The sequence below is a fragment of the Papaver somniferum genome, chromosome 1, assembly GCF_003573695.1.
Source record: "Papaver somniferum cultivar HN1 chromosome 1, ASM357369v1, whole genome shotgun sequence".
Lineage (NCBI taxonomy): Eukaryota > Viridiplantae > Streptophyta > Magnoliopsida > Ranunculales > Papaveraceae > Papaver > Papaver somniferum.
The window spans coordinates 112,082,141-112,095,201 of record NC_039358.1 but is presented as its reverse complement, the minus strand read 5'-3'; the positions used below and the strand labels follow the sequence as shown (position 1 = coordinate 112,095,201).

Here is a 13,061-nt window from a genome sequence, read left to right as displayed (position 1 = left end):
CCGCCCAACCAACCTAAGTCCCACCAGTATATATCAAACAAAAGAGTAAATCATAGACTAAGGGGGAGAAACATATCATCTTGTTATGTAGTATTTTATACTACACAAGAGGAATAACAAATAGGTTCGAATTGAATATCTACCTAGCTTTCCTTTAGGGGGAGCAAAGCTTTTTTTATTCAAATGCGTCAACAACATAATTTATTTTTGAATATGTGCGGGTTATGGGATATTGAAACTTGGAATCAAGCGTATGAAGAATGAGTTAAGAGAATGGTATGTAATGTAATATATTTATCTTGTAATTCGTGTATTCTCCATATGCAATATATTTTTGTCACTAAAATTCACAGGGGGGGGGGGGAGATTGTTAGACCATTACTCGGTTGAACCCACCAAGCGTTGGTATGTCAAGGTTGGTTGTCATATTTTAGTATCAAAAATCATAAGTCACTTGATTAGATTACTAGAGTCAACTTCGTTAGGTTAGACTAGGAAGTCTAGAAATGTTGAGACATACAAGTATTACTCTAAAGACCCGAAGATTCCGAAGACGTATCAACATCAACGATGACATCATCCTCTACTCGAGGTTAGTAATACATGACTTGACTTGTTTTCCTTTTTATATCGTAAGCTTTCAAGTCGTTTCTGATTGAAAACATAACATGCGAAGTTATATATATGAAACTCTAATATACTAGACTTGATCATCATATTGCAAAGATGACATGATCAAGTGGCCAAATTAGAGTTTGCAGTGTGACGAAAGATTGAATTCAATTTTAATATTCAATGTATGACTTTGATTTGCTAGTATATTTTTTTGATTTGTAAATCGGAAATTCTATTCTGCAAACGTTATGTTGGGTAATTAATAAAGTTAATTTCAATGGATTCTATTTCATTTTTAGAATTTTGTTTTGCGTTCAGGTTCGGTTAAGCCGAAATTAATTTTAGGTACATCAGATCAGAATCTGATTGAATTTTAGATTCACAAAATCTGAATACCAAAGTCTGAATCAGTAGCCAAAAAACGATGAAAGATTCTCGTTTAAATTAGTAATATTATTTTTATAAAAATGCCTCTTTTATGGCAGATACCAACCATTATTTTATTTTACATACAATAACCGTGATACTTAATTACATATTCTGGACGTGACTTTAAGTCACGAATTTTATTCGTCATATACTCGCGAGTAACTCGGGTACCGGCCTTTGGGAGATACGATCCTCAATAACTCAGCCAAGTCTGGTATTTTCTATTTACTAAGCTGCATCACAGTCTTACCGAGCCACCAGTAACTTGGCAATCTAGGGAAAAAGTAATAAAATTAGTTTCCAAACAACTTTAGAAGTAGAAGAAACCCTTAAAACTTAAAGCAACAGTGGAGGCGCAAGGACTGAACTACTTTTCCACTATTTTACTTCTTCTTCTACATTTAATCCTTTTACAAACAATTTACACATCTGGGAAAAATCTCGGATGAGATCGGGGAATGATTGGGGATTGGTCCTCAACCAAGCCGAGGCCGATCCCCGAGTCCTATTATATTGCTTTGATCCACCAAAATAATATAATCATTTGATCAACTTATTATTCAGAAAAGTTGTTACATAACATATTTCAAATTCGAAACTATCGTCTTGTTTTGACTATTCTTATCCAAAGATTGTTTTGGACAATTTGTTAACTTAAACGAATGCGAAAAAAATCAAAGAATTCAAGTCTCAACTAATTATGATTTTAACCGTTTAATATGTGTTGTCAGTCAGTTCTACAAAAATGATGCCAGTCGATTCTACTGAAAAAGTAGTTTCTGAAAACGTCTCTACAATCTAATACAAATTAATGCTCTAATTAATACCAATACGATGTGCATTTTTTTATCGTTAAAGTAGATAATCATGGTAGGAATTTGATATCACGAGGGTAAGGTCCATCAGGAACCAGATTTTATTGACATTATTGATTTCAATATTATAGTTTGTCGTTTTATTTCATTTATTATAGATCACGATGAATTGCTTTTAGCAAAGTTGGACAGAATCTCCAAGATAAATTCAGACAACCTGAACGGTCCCCCAGGTAACCTAGTGTTTCAAACCGTTATACATTGCAACACTCAGGGTTACCTGTATCTCCAACTTCTTAAGCGAGGGAAAAAGTGAGGTTTGAACCCTTGGTCGTGCGACATTGTTAGATCCTGTAAAATCTCAGCTTGTCAAGGGATCCGTCCTCTATCTCTATCTCTCTATATATATAAGAACTATGTGACTAGTGCTGAGAACAGTGACATGCTTGCTAAACGTGTCAGAAAAGCACAACCGAAGTACACATAAAGGATGCTCAAACCAATTATGCAGAATGGTACCATTTTTGATCATACTTAATCAGTATATAACTCGCCAACATACTAAAAAGAAAAACTAAATTGCTATTTATAATAATCTTTCATCAAATGTAGTACGCCTCGGCCGAGTCAGCCGATTTACTCGCGAGTAACTTGGATATCGGCCTTTGGCCAATATGATCCTTAATCACTCGACCGAGCATGGTATTTTTCTATTTACTGGCTGAGCCGCAGTCTTACTGAGTCACGCATAACTCGACAGGCTAGGTTCAAAGTAAATCCATTCCCAAACAACTTTACAAGTGGAAAACCCTAAAACTTAAAGCAACAATGGAGGCACAAGGATTGAACTACTTTTCCACCATTTTTTTCTTCTTCCACATTTAATCCTTTTATAAACACTTTACACATCTGGAGAAAATTTCCGTTGGGTTCGGGGAATGTTCGGGGAATTTGGTCCTCAGCCAAGCCGTGGCCAATCCTTGATTCGTATTACATTTGATCCAACAAAACAAAATAATCATTTGATCAACTGATTATCTTTGGCTAAACAAATTAACTTTATATAATCCTTACCCTTGGCTACACAAAAAAAAGTTAATAGATAACATATTTCAAATTCGAAATTACCGTCTTGTTTTGACTATTCTTATCCAAAGATAGTTCTGGACGATTTGTTAACTTAAACAAATACAAAACAATTAAGGAATTCATGTCTCAACTAATTATGATTTTAACCTTTTAATATGTGTTGTCAGTTAATTGTACAAAAATGCTGTCAGTCCATTCTACTGAAAAAGTAGTTTCAGAAAACGTTTCTAGAATACAATACACATTAATGCTCTAATTAATATCAATATAATGTGTAAAATTTGGTCGTTAAAGTATATAATCATGGTAGGAATTTGATATTACGAAGGTGAGGTCCATCAGTAACCAGATTTCATTGACGTTATCGATTCCGATATTAGAGTTTGTCGTCTCATTTAATTTATTATATATCACGATAGTGTTCGTTTTGGAATAATTTTTATTTCCTTAAATAGGCAAAGTTGGACCGAACCTCCTAGATAATTTCAGAAGTAATTTGTTCTTATGACCCTAGAAATTATGGGTTTACGCTCTTGGCCCCAGGGTTATTTAATAAAATTTGCAAATTATTCCAGTGGTCCTGGAATATTATAGGAAATAGGATTAACAAAATAACCGGTGTGCATATTGCATGCACATAAAATCAGTGTGCATATTGCCTGCACAGTATAAAATATGAAGAAAAATTAAAAAAATGTTCACAAAAATCAGTGTGCATATTTCCTGCACACTATAAAATATGAAGAAAATTAAAAAAAAAATGACATACAGAAATCAGTGTGCATATTTCCTACACATAAAATCAGTGTGCATATTGTCTGCACACTATAAAATATGAAGAAAATTTAAAAAATTATTTAAAGAATAAAAATATTATATGAAATGAAAATTTGATAGTTGTATTTACCCTCGTTGTGTAGGTCTTTCAAAAAACTTTCTAAATATATAAAATTTGACGAATTCTTACGTATGATTCGTGAGACATGTTATGTTTAAGTTGGCATGTCGATTATACCCTTAAAGGATATAGTTTATTTGATAACATCATTATTAAACATCTTTATCCAAATGATCTCCTTCTTTTTTAAGGATCATTTCAACAACCGTGTTAATTTAAAAAAAAAAAATTAAATCAAAGACCGTTTGAGTAAGAAAGAGTGAGGGGAGGGAGGGCCAAACACTTAATTTCCACTAATTTCAGGCAACCTGAACAGCCCCACAGGTAATCCAGTACGTCAAACCCGCAGTCACGCAACTAAAAGTCCACATTTATGCATAATAACACCTCGGAGAAGCAACATAAATATAGGAACGGGAGATTAGACATCCGGTGTTATAGTCAGCCGAGTTGGTAAAAAAAATGGGAAGCCTTGAGAATCAAAGTTTACGACCAATGAGAGCAGGTTCCGTACCCTCTTCGAACCATTGGATATACGAGAAGTTTTGGAATCAAAACTTGTTGGTGATAGCAACTTGTATCGAAACAGACTGAACACTGAAGAATTTTTAGACCCTCCAAATATATCACTAACTTCAAAATTAAGATTCACCGAATCAACTACATATAATTTTTATGTAATTAAGCTATATTTTATCCAAATAATTCTGGTTCCAAGCTGTTAATTAAATCATAAGACTGGAATCTAACTGGGTAAAGTTTTCATTCCTTCACTACCCCTACCCCAAAACTTTTATCAGCTTACTTGCGATGAATAAAAATGCCCTACACAATCTTTCCTTCTAACTCTTTCGCAGAAAAAGCAAACGGTTTGAATTCTAATTTGTTTTTATAAAACCAAAACCAACTAATAATACCTTGGCAACGTATCTTGAAATATGGTCACAAAATAGAGAGATATATCCCATACACATGGAGTCAAACTTAGGTCCTGCAGCCGAAACCTTACCAATGTGCCCTAACCGCATGACACATTTCATCACAAACAAGGGCTAAATGGTCTTTTAAACTAGTGCAGCCTCCAAGATTCTTTCCACTTTTATTAAACTGTGGTCCCTACCTTTTCCTTAATGCTTAAGAACTGCCCCATTTACGAACTAATAGAAATAATTAGCAAGTAAATCAAAGCTTTTAATACTAAATAACTATTGTTATTAGAAACAAAAAATATTTCCATCAGAAAAAAGATCAAATTAAAAGAATAAATATTCTTGAAACCTTTATCTTCAACCTCTAACTTACTCGTCCCTACCGAATGTTCTTTAAATTACAATATTACCCATAAAGAAGTTCTTTGGTGGAACAAAAAGGTCTTGAACTTTGAACCCACTAACTCCTCTAGGGGTGCAAACTTGTCTCAGTAGTCAGTCCACATCGAGAATAAAGTTTTTGTTCAACGTCAGTTTCCTTTTCGACACATCAGGTGAACTCCCACCACATTTTGGTCTCTCCGGTTAGATTTTTCCTTATCACTCAATTCAGACGCTAAATAAATTTCCATATTCAATTGTGCATATTATCTCATTTTTGATTTATATTCTACATACTTCACATACATTGCATTTAAATCATAAATGCGTTTCCTTAACATCACACTAGATTAATTATTAATGTATCATAAATTTTAACTTTGCACAGGTAAATCAACCATAAATCTTCCATTGATTCACGTACGTGATTCAGAAAAATGAAAAACGAGTCACGTTCCCATTCACAAATCAAAAATCAATCAAGAAATATCATGATACATGAGTCATTTGTAAATAGTTATAAGGGTAATGTAGTCATTGAGAGAGGAATATAGTATTAGTAGCAAGCACTACTCATTTCTCTTTCTTTTTCTTATTCTTTTTTCTTTCTTCTCTTCTCCTTTCTGTACCTCTCTTTCCTTCTCTCTCTCCTTCTCGTCTTTGTCATTCTCCTTCCTCTTCTTTACGATAGCTTTCCGTTTTTTCAGGTGACTCGTGTTTTATTTGTTTTGTATTCCGAAATCTCAGAAAAAACCCTAATCCAACCAAACCAGATGGTTGTGTTTGGTTTGAAGAAAAATGGAGTCTCATCAAAAAACCCTATCAACAACTGAAGCTCAACAACACCTGGCCATGTATGTTAAACTTAAACCCCCTCTTTTACTACTCTTCCTTTTTTTTATATATATTTTTATTTCTTTTTTTAGCTCCTTTTTTTCTTCTCCATTTGTTTTTACCATTCTTAGATTCTATATTTAGCTTGTTGTTTTTAATCTTGATTCATTTTCCAAACTGTGAAACATCTTAGATATCCATAAATCTTTTTTTTTTTTTGGGTCCATTTTTTTTTTCATTTTCAAATTATGCTCTGAACTTGATGGTTTAATCATCTTTGTATTGGCTTTAATTTATTTTCGAAACTCAAGGGTTTATATTAGATTTTCAAAATTGTATGCTTGATTGTTTTAGATACGATTTTGATAAGATTCATTGATTAGTTGTTGTTAATGGAGATTTCAACACGTGGGTTTGTTAGATTTTCATTTCCTTGTTTGTGGGTTTTGGGTTTTTCAAAATTTAGCGTCTTTTTGTTCAAACTTGGTAAGAACTGTTTTAATGGTGGGTAAAATACCTACTTTTAGCTGTTTTATGCACTATTTATTAAGTTTTTTTCGGTGTTTTATTAAAAATAATGTATGAATTGATAAGTACCTACATTTTCCGTAATCATTTCAAATCTATAAATGATGTAAGCAAAGGTACAGCCGTTATTTTTCCAATTTCAGTCCATGTTCAACCTAGGTTTTTTGGGGGGGCTTGGGGGGAATTAGTAATTAGTTCTTGCAAAATGGAAATGGAATGACATTACCAAGTGTGAACATCAATATGATATGACGGCTATCTTGATTCTGGGTGTGGTGTTGCGTTTCTATTGAAATTGAGTTGTTTCTAGCGAAATTGAGTTGTTGGCGCCTGGTGGGCATTATAACTTTTCTTTGTCAAGATGTGTGCTCATAGAAAATTTAAGAATGGAATCACGGTTAGAACTAACGGTCATTGGTTGAGGGGACTGGATGTTGTTACAGGAATCAATTTCTGGTGATTCAGTCTGTAGTTTGTTCAGAGTCCAAATGCATTGACATAGAATTACTAGGTCTTCTACATTAATTTTGTCTTGTCGTCGTCTTTTTTGCGCTTTTGTATTATTGTCAAAGAAATGTATTTGGTTGAATTTTATTTGTATACCGTGTGACAATCAACTAATATCAGTTTATAATTTCTCTTTCGTTCAGGAAACTTTTTTTGTCAGCGCTAGGGTTGCGTTTTGTTTTGGTTCTGTCATGTATCCTTCTTTTGGTGGCTACATGGGGGCCATGTGGTGCAAAGAACCAGATAGTGGCAGAGATGGTAGACCAGGTTGGAGATAGCTTTGACACATCTACACGCGATCTTCTTGGTGGTGATATAAGTGCAGAACATCATAAAATCAACTCTGCAACCTACCCTAGCGTTGAGAAATTCTGTGTAAACTCGAAACTATTTTGCTTTCCTTCAACATTGCCGGATTTTTCAGCTGAAGTAGACAACTCCAAACCAGCATCTGTAGAGGGTCAAAGTAACCCATGCTGGTCATCGGATGATTGGATGTGTTCATTGTATAAAGGAATGTCAGTAGTGTCATGTTCTTTGACTGATGAGACGGAGCTCCATGACGTGGGTACCAAAGCTGATCAACAAGCTTGGTCTCTTAAAGGACCTTCGCCTAAATGTAGTATGCCATATGTGATCCCAGATAAGAATTTCGAGGTGATGAAATCAGATCTTCGCGATGCCCTCCCGTCTCCAAACATAAAAGTAAGCCCTCCTATCTTCAATTGGGGACTCAATTTTATGTATTTTTCTTCTGCAGCTTCCTTAACAGTAGTCAACACTTACAATGACAACATATTACATATTTACGAACTACCTAGCTCAGATGAACAGTTTTACCCATGTGATTTTGGTGAGGTGGAACTTAGTCTTTGACGAGGTTGCTTCTATTTGTTTTATTTCTTACCCTGGATTAAGGATCTGCTGTAAGTTCAGCGGGTCCTGCAAACAAACGTGGGGGTTTTCTCTTTCAAACCCAGGGTGAGTCTCTGTACAAGATAGGATCATTCATAGGGCTGTAGATATATTCTGGTTTAAGCTGGAGTAAGTAATTGTCTGTGTACAATCCTTTTGGTGATACTCTGCATGTGAAGGAGGTAAATGCATGGACACTAGTTCCTTTTGGATATACGTCTCACAGTGTGTAAGCAGCTTGTAAATTTAACTCTTATCAAGGCTGTTATCAGAGATTAATCGCTAAGAGTAACAAACTTGGTGTGCTGCTAATGGGATTAAGACCACATAGTAACTGGAAAATTAATCCTCACAGTACTGCGAATTTCATGAAGATTGCTGGTGCCCATTGACGTGTATTTGGTGCTTTCCATTTACAGTTGGAGTGTTCTTGACATGATAGTTTTTCTAGAGGACCAGTTTCAGTGTCTCTAGACTCTCTTGTGCAACGAGATGGCAGTAAATCAGTACTGATTGTTCTCTCTCTAAGAAACAGAGCTGCATATCTGCTCTAGGTTCTCAATATAAGTGACGTTGCGGAAGGCAATGGAATTATCGATATTAAAAACATAGATGGGTTGCTATTGTCCCCTGGTTCTGTTAGTTGCGCCGTTGTGGTTACATATGCTGCTAGATATGGTTATTCTCAGGAATTCCATTTGAGCCTCCTGATATGGTAGGCTGCATATATTGACAAATGATTTTGTTAAAATACTGATTGAGATACCCTGCCAAGACATAGTTAATACCTATTAACGACATCAGAATAGGAATGGCAAATCTGTGAATGAAACAAGAGGATTAGCTAGTTCCATTTAGTTACCATCACAGATAAAAGTAAGTAAATGATCTGTATTTTGGTTACTTACCATCTCAATAGCCAATTGGGTGGTGTCTTTCCTCTTGATCCAGTTGGCTTACTCTGTTTTGGAGTTAAGGGTAAATCTGGATCTGTTAGATACAACAATGTTGTGTTTTTAAACGTGAAAAACATGAAAATGTGGCATGAACCATAGAACCAGCTGAATCGTGCTCTTCACAGCGCATCCGCTAGGCACGGATTTCTTCTTATATAGTCCTTTTAAGTTCATTTTTTGTGACTGCTTGCTTTTTTTTTTCTTGCTTTTGATCGATTACTGTTTACTTATCATTAAGACGCTAAAAACTTTTCTATCCAAAAAAGTATAAGAAAGGAACTATGACTTTTATATGTTTAGCACTGATTCAAAGTTTAATTGTGGAACAGTTGAAGGCATTGGAGGGTGCAGAGGCAGATCAACTGGTGCTAAGAAATTGGAAATTTCAAGGAACTACAAGTGGCATGTCTGTTCTCGAAGATGAAGAGGTGCTGTTCCCTGTGGTTCAGATTGGTAATCACCATTCTAAGTGGATCTCTGTGAAAAACCCCAGTGCACAACCTGTAATAATGCAGCTCATCTTGAATTCTAGAGAAACTATAGAAGCTTGCAAAGCTGCAGATATAATACGCTTGTCAAGCAGTGTAGTTCATGACGACTCTACTAGACCAGCCAGGTATGGATTCTCAACAGCAGCAAGTGCGATAACCGAGGTATATGTTCATCCTAATGGAAGAGCTTTTTTAGGCCCAGTTGTTTTTCACCCCTCAGAACGATGTGCATGGAGAGGTTCGGCGGTGATACGTAATAATCTATCCGGTGTAGAATGGTTGTCTTTAAAAGGATTTGGTGGGTCACTTTCCCTGGTCCTGCTTGAGGGCTTTCAGGCTGTTCATAGTTTGGAGTTCAACCTTAGCATAGAGAAACCATTCAATCCATCATATACAGAAAAATTATACCGCAGTGTGGTTAAAAGTCCTGCCTGTTCTAAGCCTTTGTCGAAAGTGATATTTGCAAAGAACTCAGGAGACCTGCCTCTGGAGATAAGAAGTATTAAAGTGTCAGGTGCGGGTTGTGGGTTGGATGGGTTCAAGGTACACACTTGTGACTCTTTTTCTCTTGAGCCTGGGGAATTAAGGAAACTTCTGATTTCTTACCAACCAGATTTTTTTGCTGGAGTGGTTCACGGAGATCTTGAGCTTGCCCTTGCAACAGGCATTTTTGTCATACCAATGAAGGCAAGCATTCCTGTCTACATGCTTAGTATTTGCAGGAAATCAATCATTTGGATATTGCTGAAGAAATTCGCTCAGTTGGTCTTCATCGTCGCCTCCTTATTGTTTTTCCTATTCTTTTTTGTTCTTCCTCAAGTGATAACTTCAGATCCCTCGGATTGCTTGTTCAAGACCGAGAATGCCTGTATCAGCAGGGTTAGAGGACCATACTGCATACACCCTAACCATGGAAAATGTAGGTTTTCCATATCTTGTTACATGGACAACATGTTTAAGTCAGTCAGGGAAGATGAAACTTCAAAGCTCGGCTTTGTTAGTAGATACTCTGACTACTCGACTGGGGCCCAAGAACAGCGAATAACTAAGCATATGAAGAATGTGCATGATTTTCAAGATTCTCAAGTTTTTGGCATCTGTGGACATCAAAAGAGTGCATCCCCTTTGAGATGCTCTTCAGAAGCAAAATCTGGGGGTCTCGATGATAATAAGAAGGGCCAGCCGGAACCTCAAGAATCTGGGAATCTCACAGTAAGGACTGGAAAAGAAAGTAGAAGGCGAAAGAAGAAAAAAAGGTCTGCAGGTGGTGCAGGACTACTTGAAGTTTCAAGCAGTCAGAGTGGAAATTCTACACCGTCTTCGCCCTTGTCTCCTCCGACATCTTTCACACCCAAACAGACCATGCCATCTCCTGAAGTTGAGCGTGTCGTCACTGGCATTAGTTTTGTTGATGCAGCAGATAAGAGGAATAAGAAAGGAAAACCCCTCTTAGCTGCTGAGATACCAAAAGTGTTGGACTCGAAAGTTTCTGCCAAGTACAAAAGAAGTAGTTCTTTACTTCAAGATCCACCAGATACCCCTGTTCCAAGAAAATCAGCTAGCAGACCAGCTCTACTACCTTCTGCTACATTTCCGAGCATGGGTCGTCGTTTACCTGGTTTGGTTAATGCTTCACCGCTTCATACTTCAACTTCTTCCATTAACTTGCGCGATCGAGCTCCGGGGTCCAATCGATGCCGAGGTCCAAGTGCAAAAACAGAGGAAAAGCCAAAGGAGATTGACAAGTTCGCATACGACATTTGGGGTGATCATTTTGGTGGATTTCATCTTGGGGGTAATAATGAAGTATCTTCAATAATAACAAATGCTTGGTTGTCAGGAGACTCACAGAGCTTCTTCGCAAGGGGTCCACATATCCTTATGCAGAAGTCTCAAGTAAGATCAGTATCTCCTGTTCATAAGTTGGGTCAGTCGTCTGTAACTTGTCCTCTTCTCCAAAATGGTTAAATTATAAACCAATACTTAGGTTCCTTATCTCTTCTGATTCTCTCTCAATCATCCCATTTTTGCATATGATAATGGTACAAGTTAACTACCCAAATTCACAAATCACAAGCATCATTCTTCCCTAGGATCAACTTTCATGCTTCTCTTAGTTTTTTGTTAGCTTTCAAATACACAAGTCGTTTGTTTTCCGCCGTTTTTTTGACTTGTTTTCAGCATTTTTTTCACCAAATGGTTCTTGTGATTCGCAAAATTTATCTTTTGGTTTTCGTGGGTTCTCACTTGAAAAAGGAAAACTGTTCTTCTTCGATTTCGTAGTTCATTTCAAGTTTTAAACCACATAAGACTAAATATGACTGGTAATGTAAATATTATTTTTAGCAGCTTCTTGTAATTAAAACTCCCCCATGTGTATAAATTTACTTGGGTGAATAAGTTTTCTATCTAAAACTCGATATGGAAAAGAACAGTGTTGCCAGATTGATGTATGGGTAATCCTCTGAAGTTGATTGTTGCATTTAAGCTTGTCTGTAGCTTTTAGCATTATCGGTGGTCCTCACTCGGTTGCTTAATGTAAAGAAGCAAGATAGCAATCATATTTCAGAATGCTGAAACATATAGGGTCGAGGGAAAATGTGAAAAAAAGTTAAAGTAAGACACTGGTGAGGAAAAAGATGAACAGTAGTTGGGCAAAAAAAAAAAGAGAACGAAAAGTGAAAAACATGAAATTCATAAGAGGTAGAAAAATGGTTGCTGATGAAAAGCTGAACCTGGCTTTGTTCAAGGACCCTCCATATCAATGTGTATGAGTATGGTAATGTACCTTCTACAAAGTTGACTTGTCATTAAAAGCACCATTCTAGTGGAGATTCGTATCAGATTTTCTCTCTGGATCTCTTGCTGGCTTGATTTTCTTTGGCTTATCAACTAGTAGTGCTCCTGCACTCCAAGCATTTAGGGCAATCAAAAGATTGTAGTATCTTGGTTGGGTTGAAGAAGAAAGGAATAAGACTCATATTGAATAAGGGCTAGTAGCTACCAAACCTATATATATATGTAGTGCGGAGACAGGGTCAGCTCAATCAAATTTCTGGTATAAGCTAGCTGTTTGTGTTTGGTGGTGTTGTTGATAAAGCTGTTATTGGACCACCACGTCTAATATCATTCACATACAGCAATTCGTATTAAAAAAATGAAGGATGGTAACCCTTCTTTGACACTGGACCACAGTCAGTGACCACAATTCACACCACGCCCATATTTTCCCTCTCACTAATTGCCTCCAGTACTTCATGGTCGTGCAACACTAATGCAGGATGCATATCCATGGGACTAGGGCTGCACATGGTTCGGTTTTTATCAGTTTTTGGCAAAACCTAAACCGAAACCAAAGTACTCGGTTTTTCAATAATGAAAACCAATGAAACCATATAGCCTATTCGGTTTCATTGGTTTCGGTTTCTACTCGGTTTTGTTAAAAACCATACGGTTTTTGGTTAACCGAATGATTTATAAACAATAATGTGCCAGTGCTTTATAGTTTACACAAACAGTACACCAAATACTACAAGCGGCAGAAAAATTTGCTGGCAACATATCAGAGGCATAAATGACGAGCAACTAAAATGACAGCAAAAGGATTTAACTCGAATAATCCTCCTAAGTGTCATAACCATTCATTAACTACAATTCATCAGTGTGAAAAGATT

General features: G+C 36.3%; 1 protein-coding gene across 1 annotated transcript; it reads left to right on the top strand.

The window, feature by feature from the left end:
• The first annotated feature begins 5,767 nt into the window (after positions 1–5,767).
• Positions 5,768–11,389, top strand: LOC113296740. The gene is made up of 3 exons (XM_026545069.1): positions 5,768–6,010; positions 7,169–7,730; positions 9,226–11,389. Exons 1-3 carry the CDS (start codon positions 5,955–5,957, stop codon positions 11,353–11,355), a joined length of 2,748 nt encoding a protein of 915 aa, XP_026400854.1. The 5' UTR covers positions 5,768–5,954; the 3' UTR covers positions 11,356–11,389.
• The last annotated feature ends 1,672 nt before the right edge of the window (positions 11,390–13,061 follow it).

What these genes read in the sequence shown, in the direction of transcription:
- LOC113296740 (XM_026545069.1), top strand. Translation starts at nt 5,955, where the DNA reads ATGGAGTCTCATCAAAAAACCCTATCAACAACTGAAGCTCAACAACAC. An exon ending in GCTCAACAACACCTGGCCAT is followed by an intron (nt 6,011 to 7,168) that starts GTATGTTAAACT and finishes TCTTTCGTTCAG; the next exon opens with GAAACTTTTTTTGTCAGCGC. An exon ending in TCCCGTCTCCAAACATAAAA is followed by an intron (nt 7,731 to 9,225) that starts GTAAGCCCTCCT and finishes ATTGTGGAACAG; the next exon opens with TTGAAGGCATTGGAGGGTGC.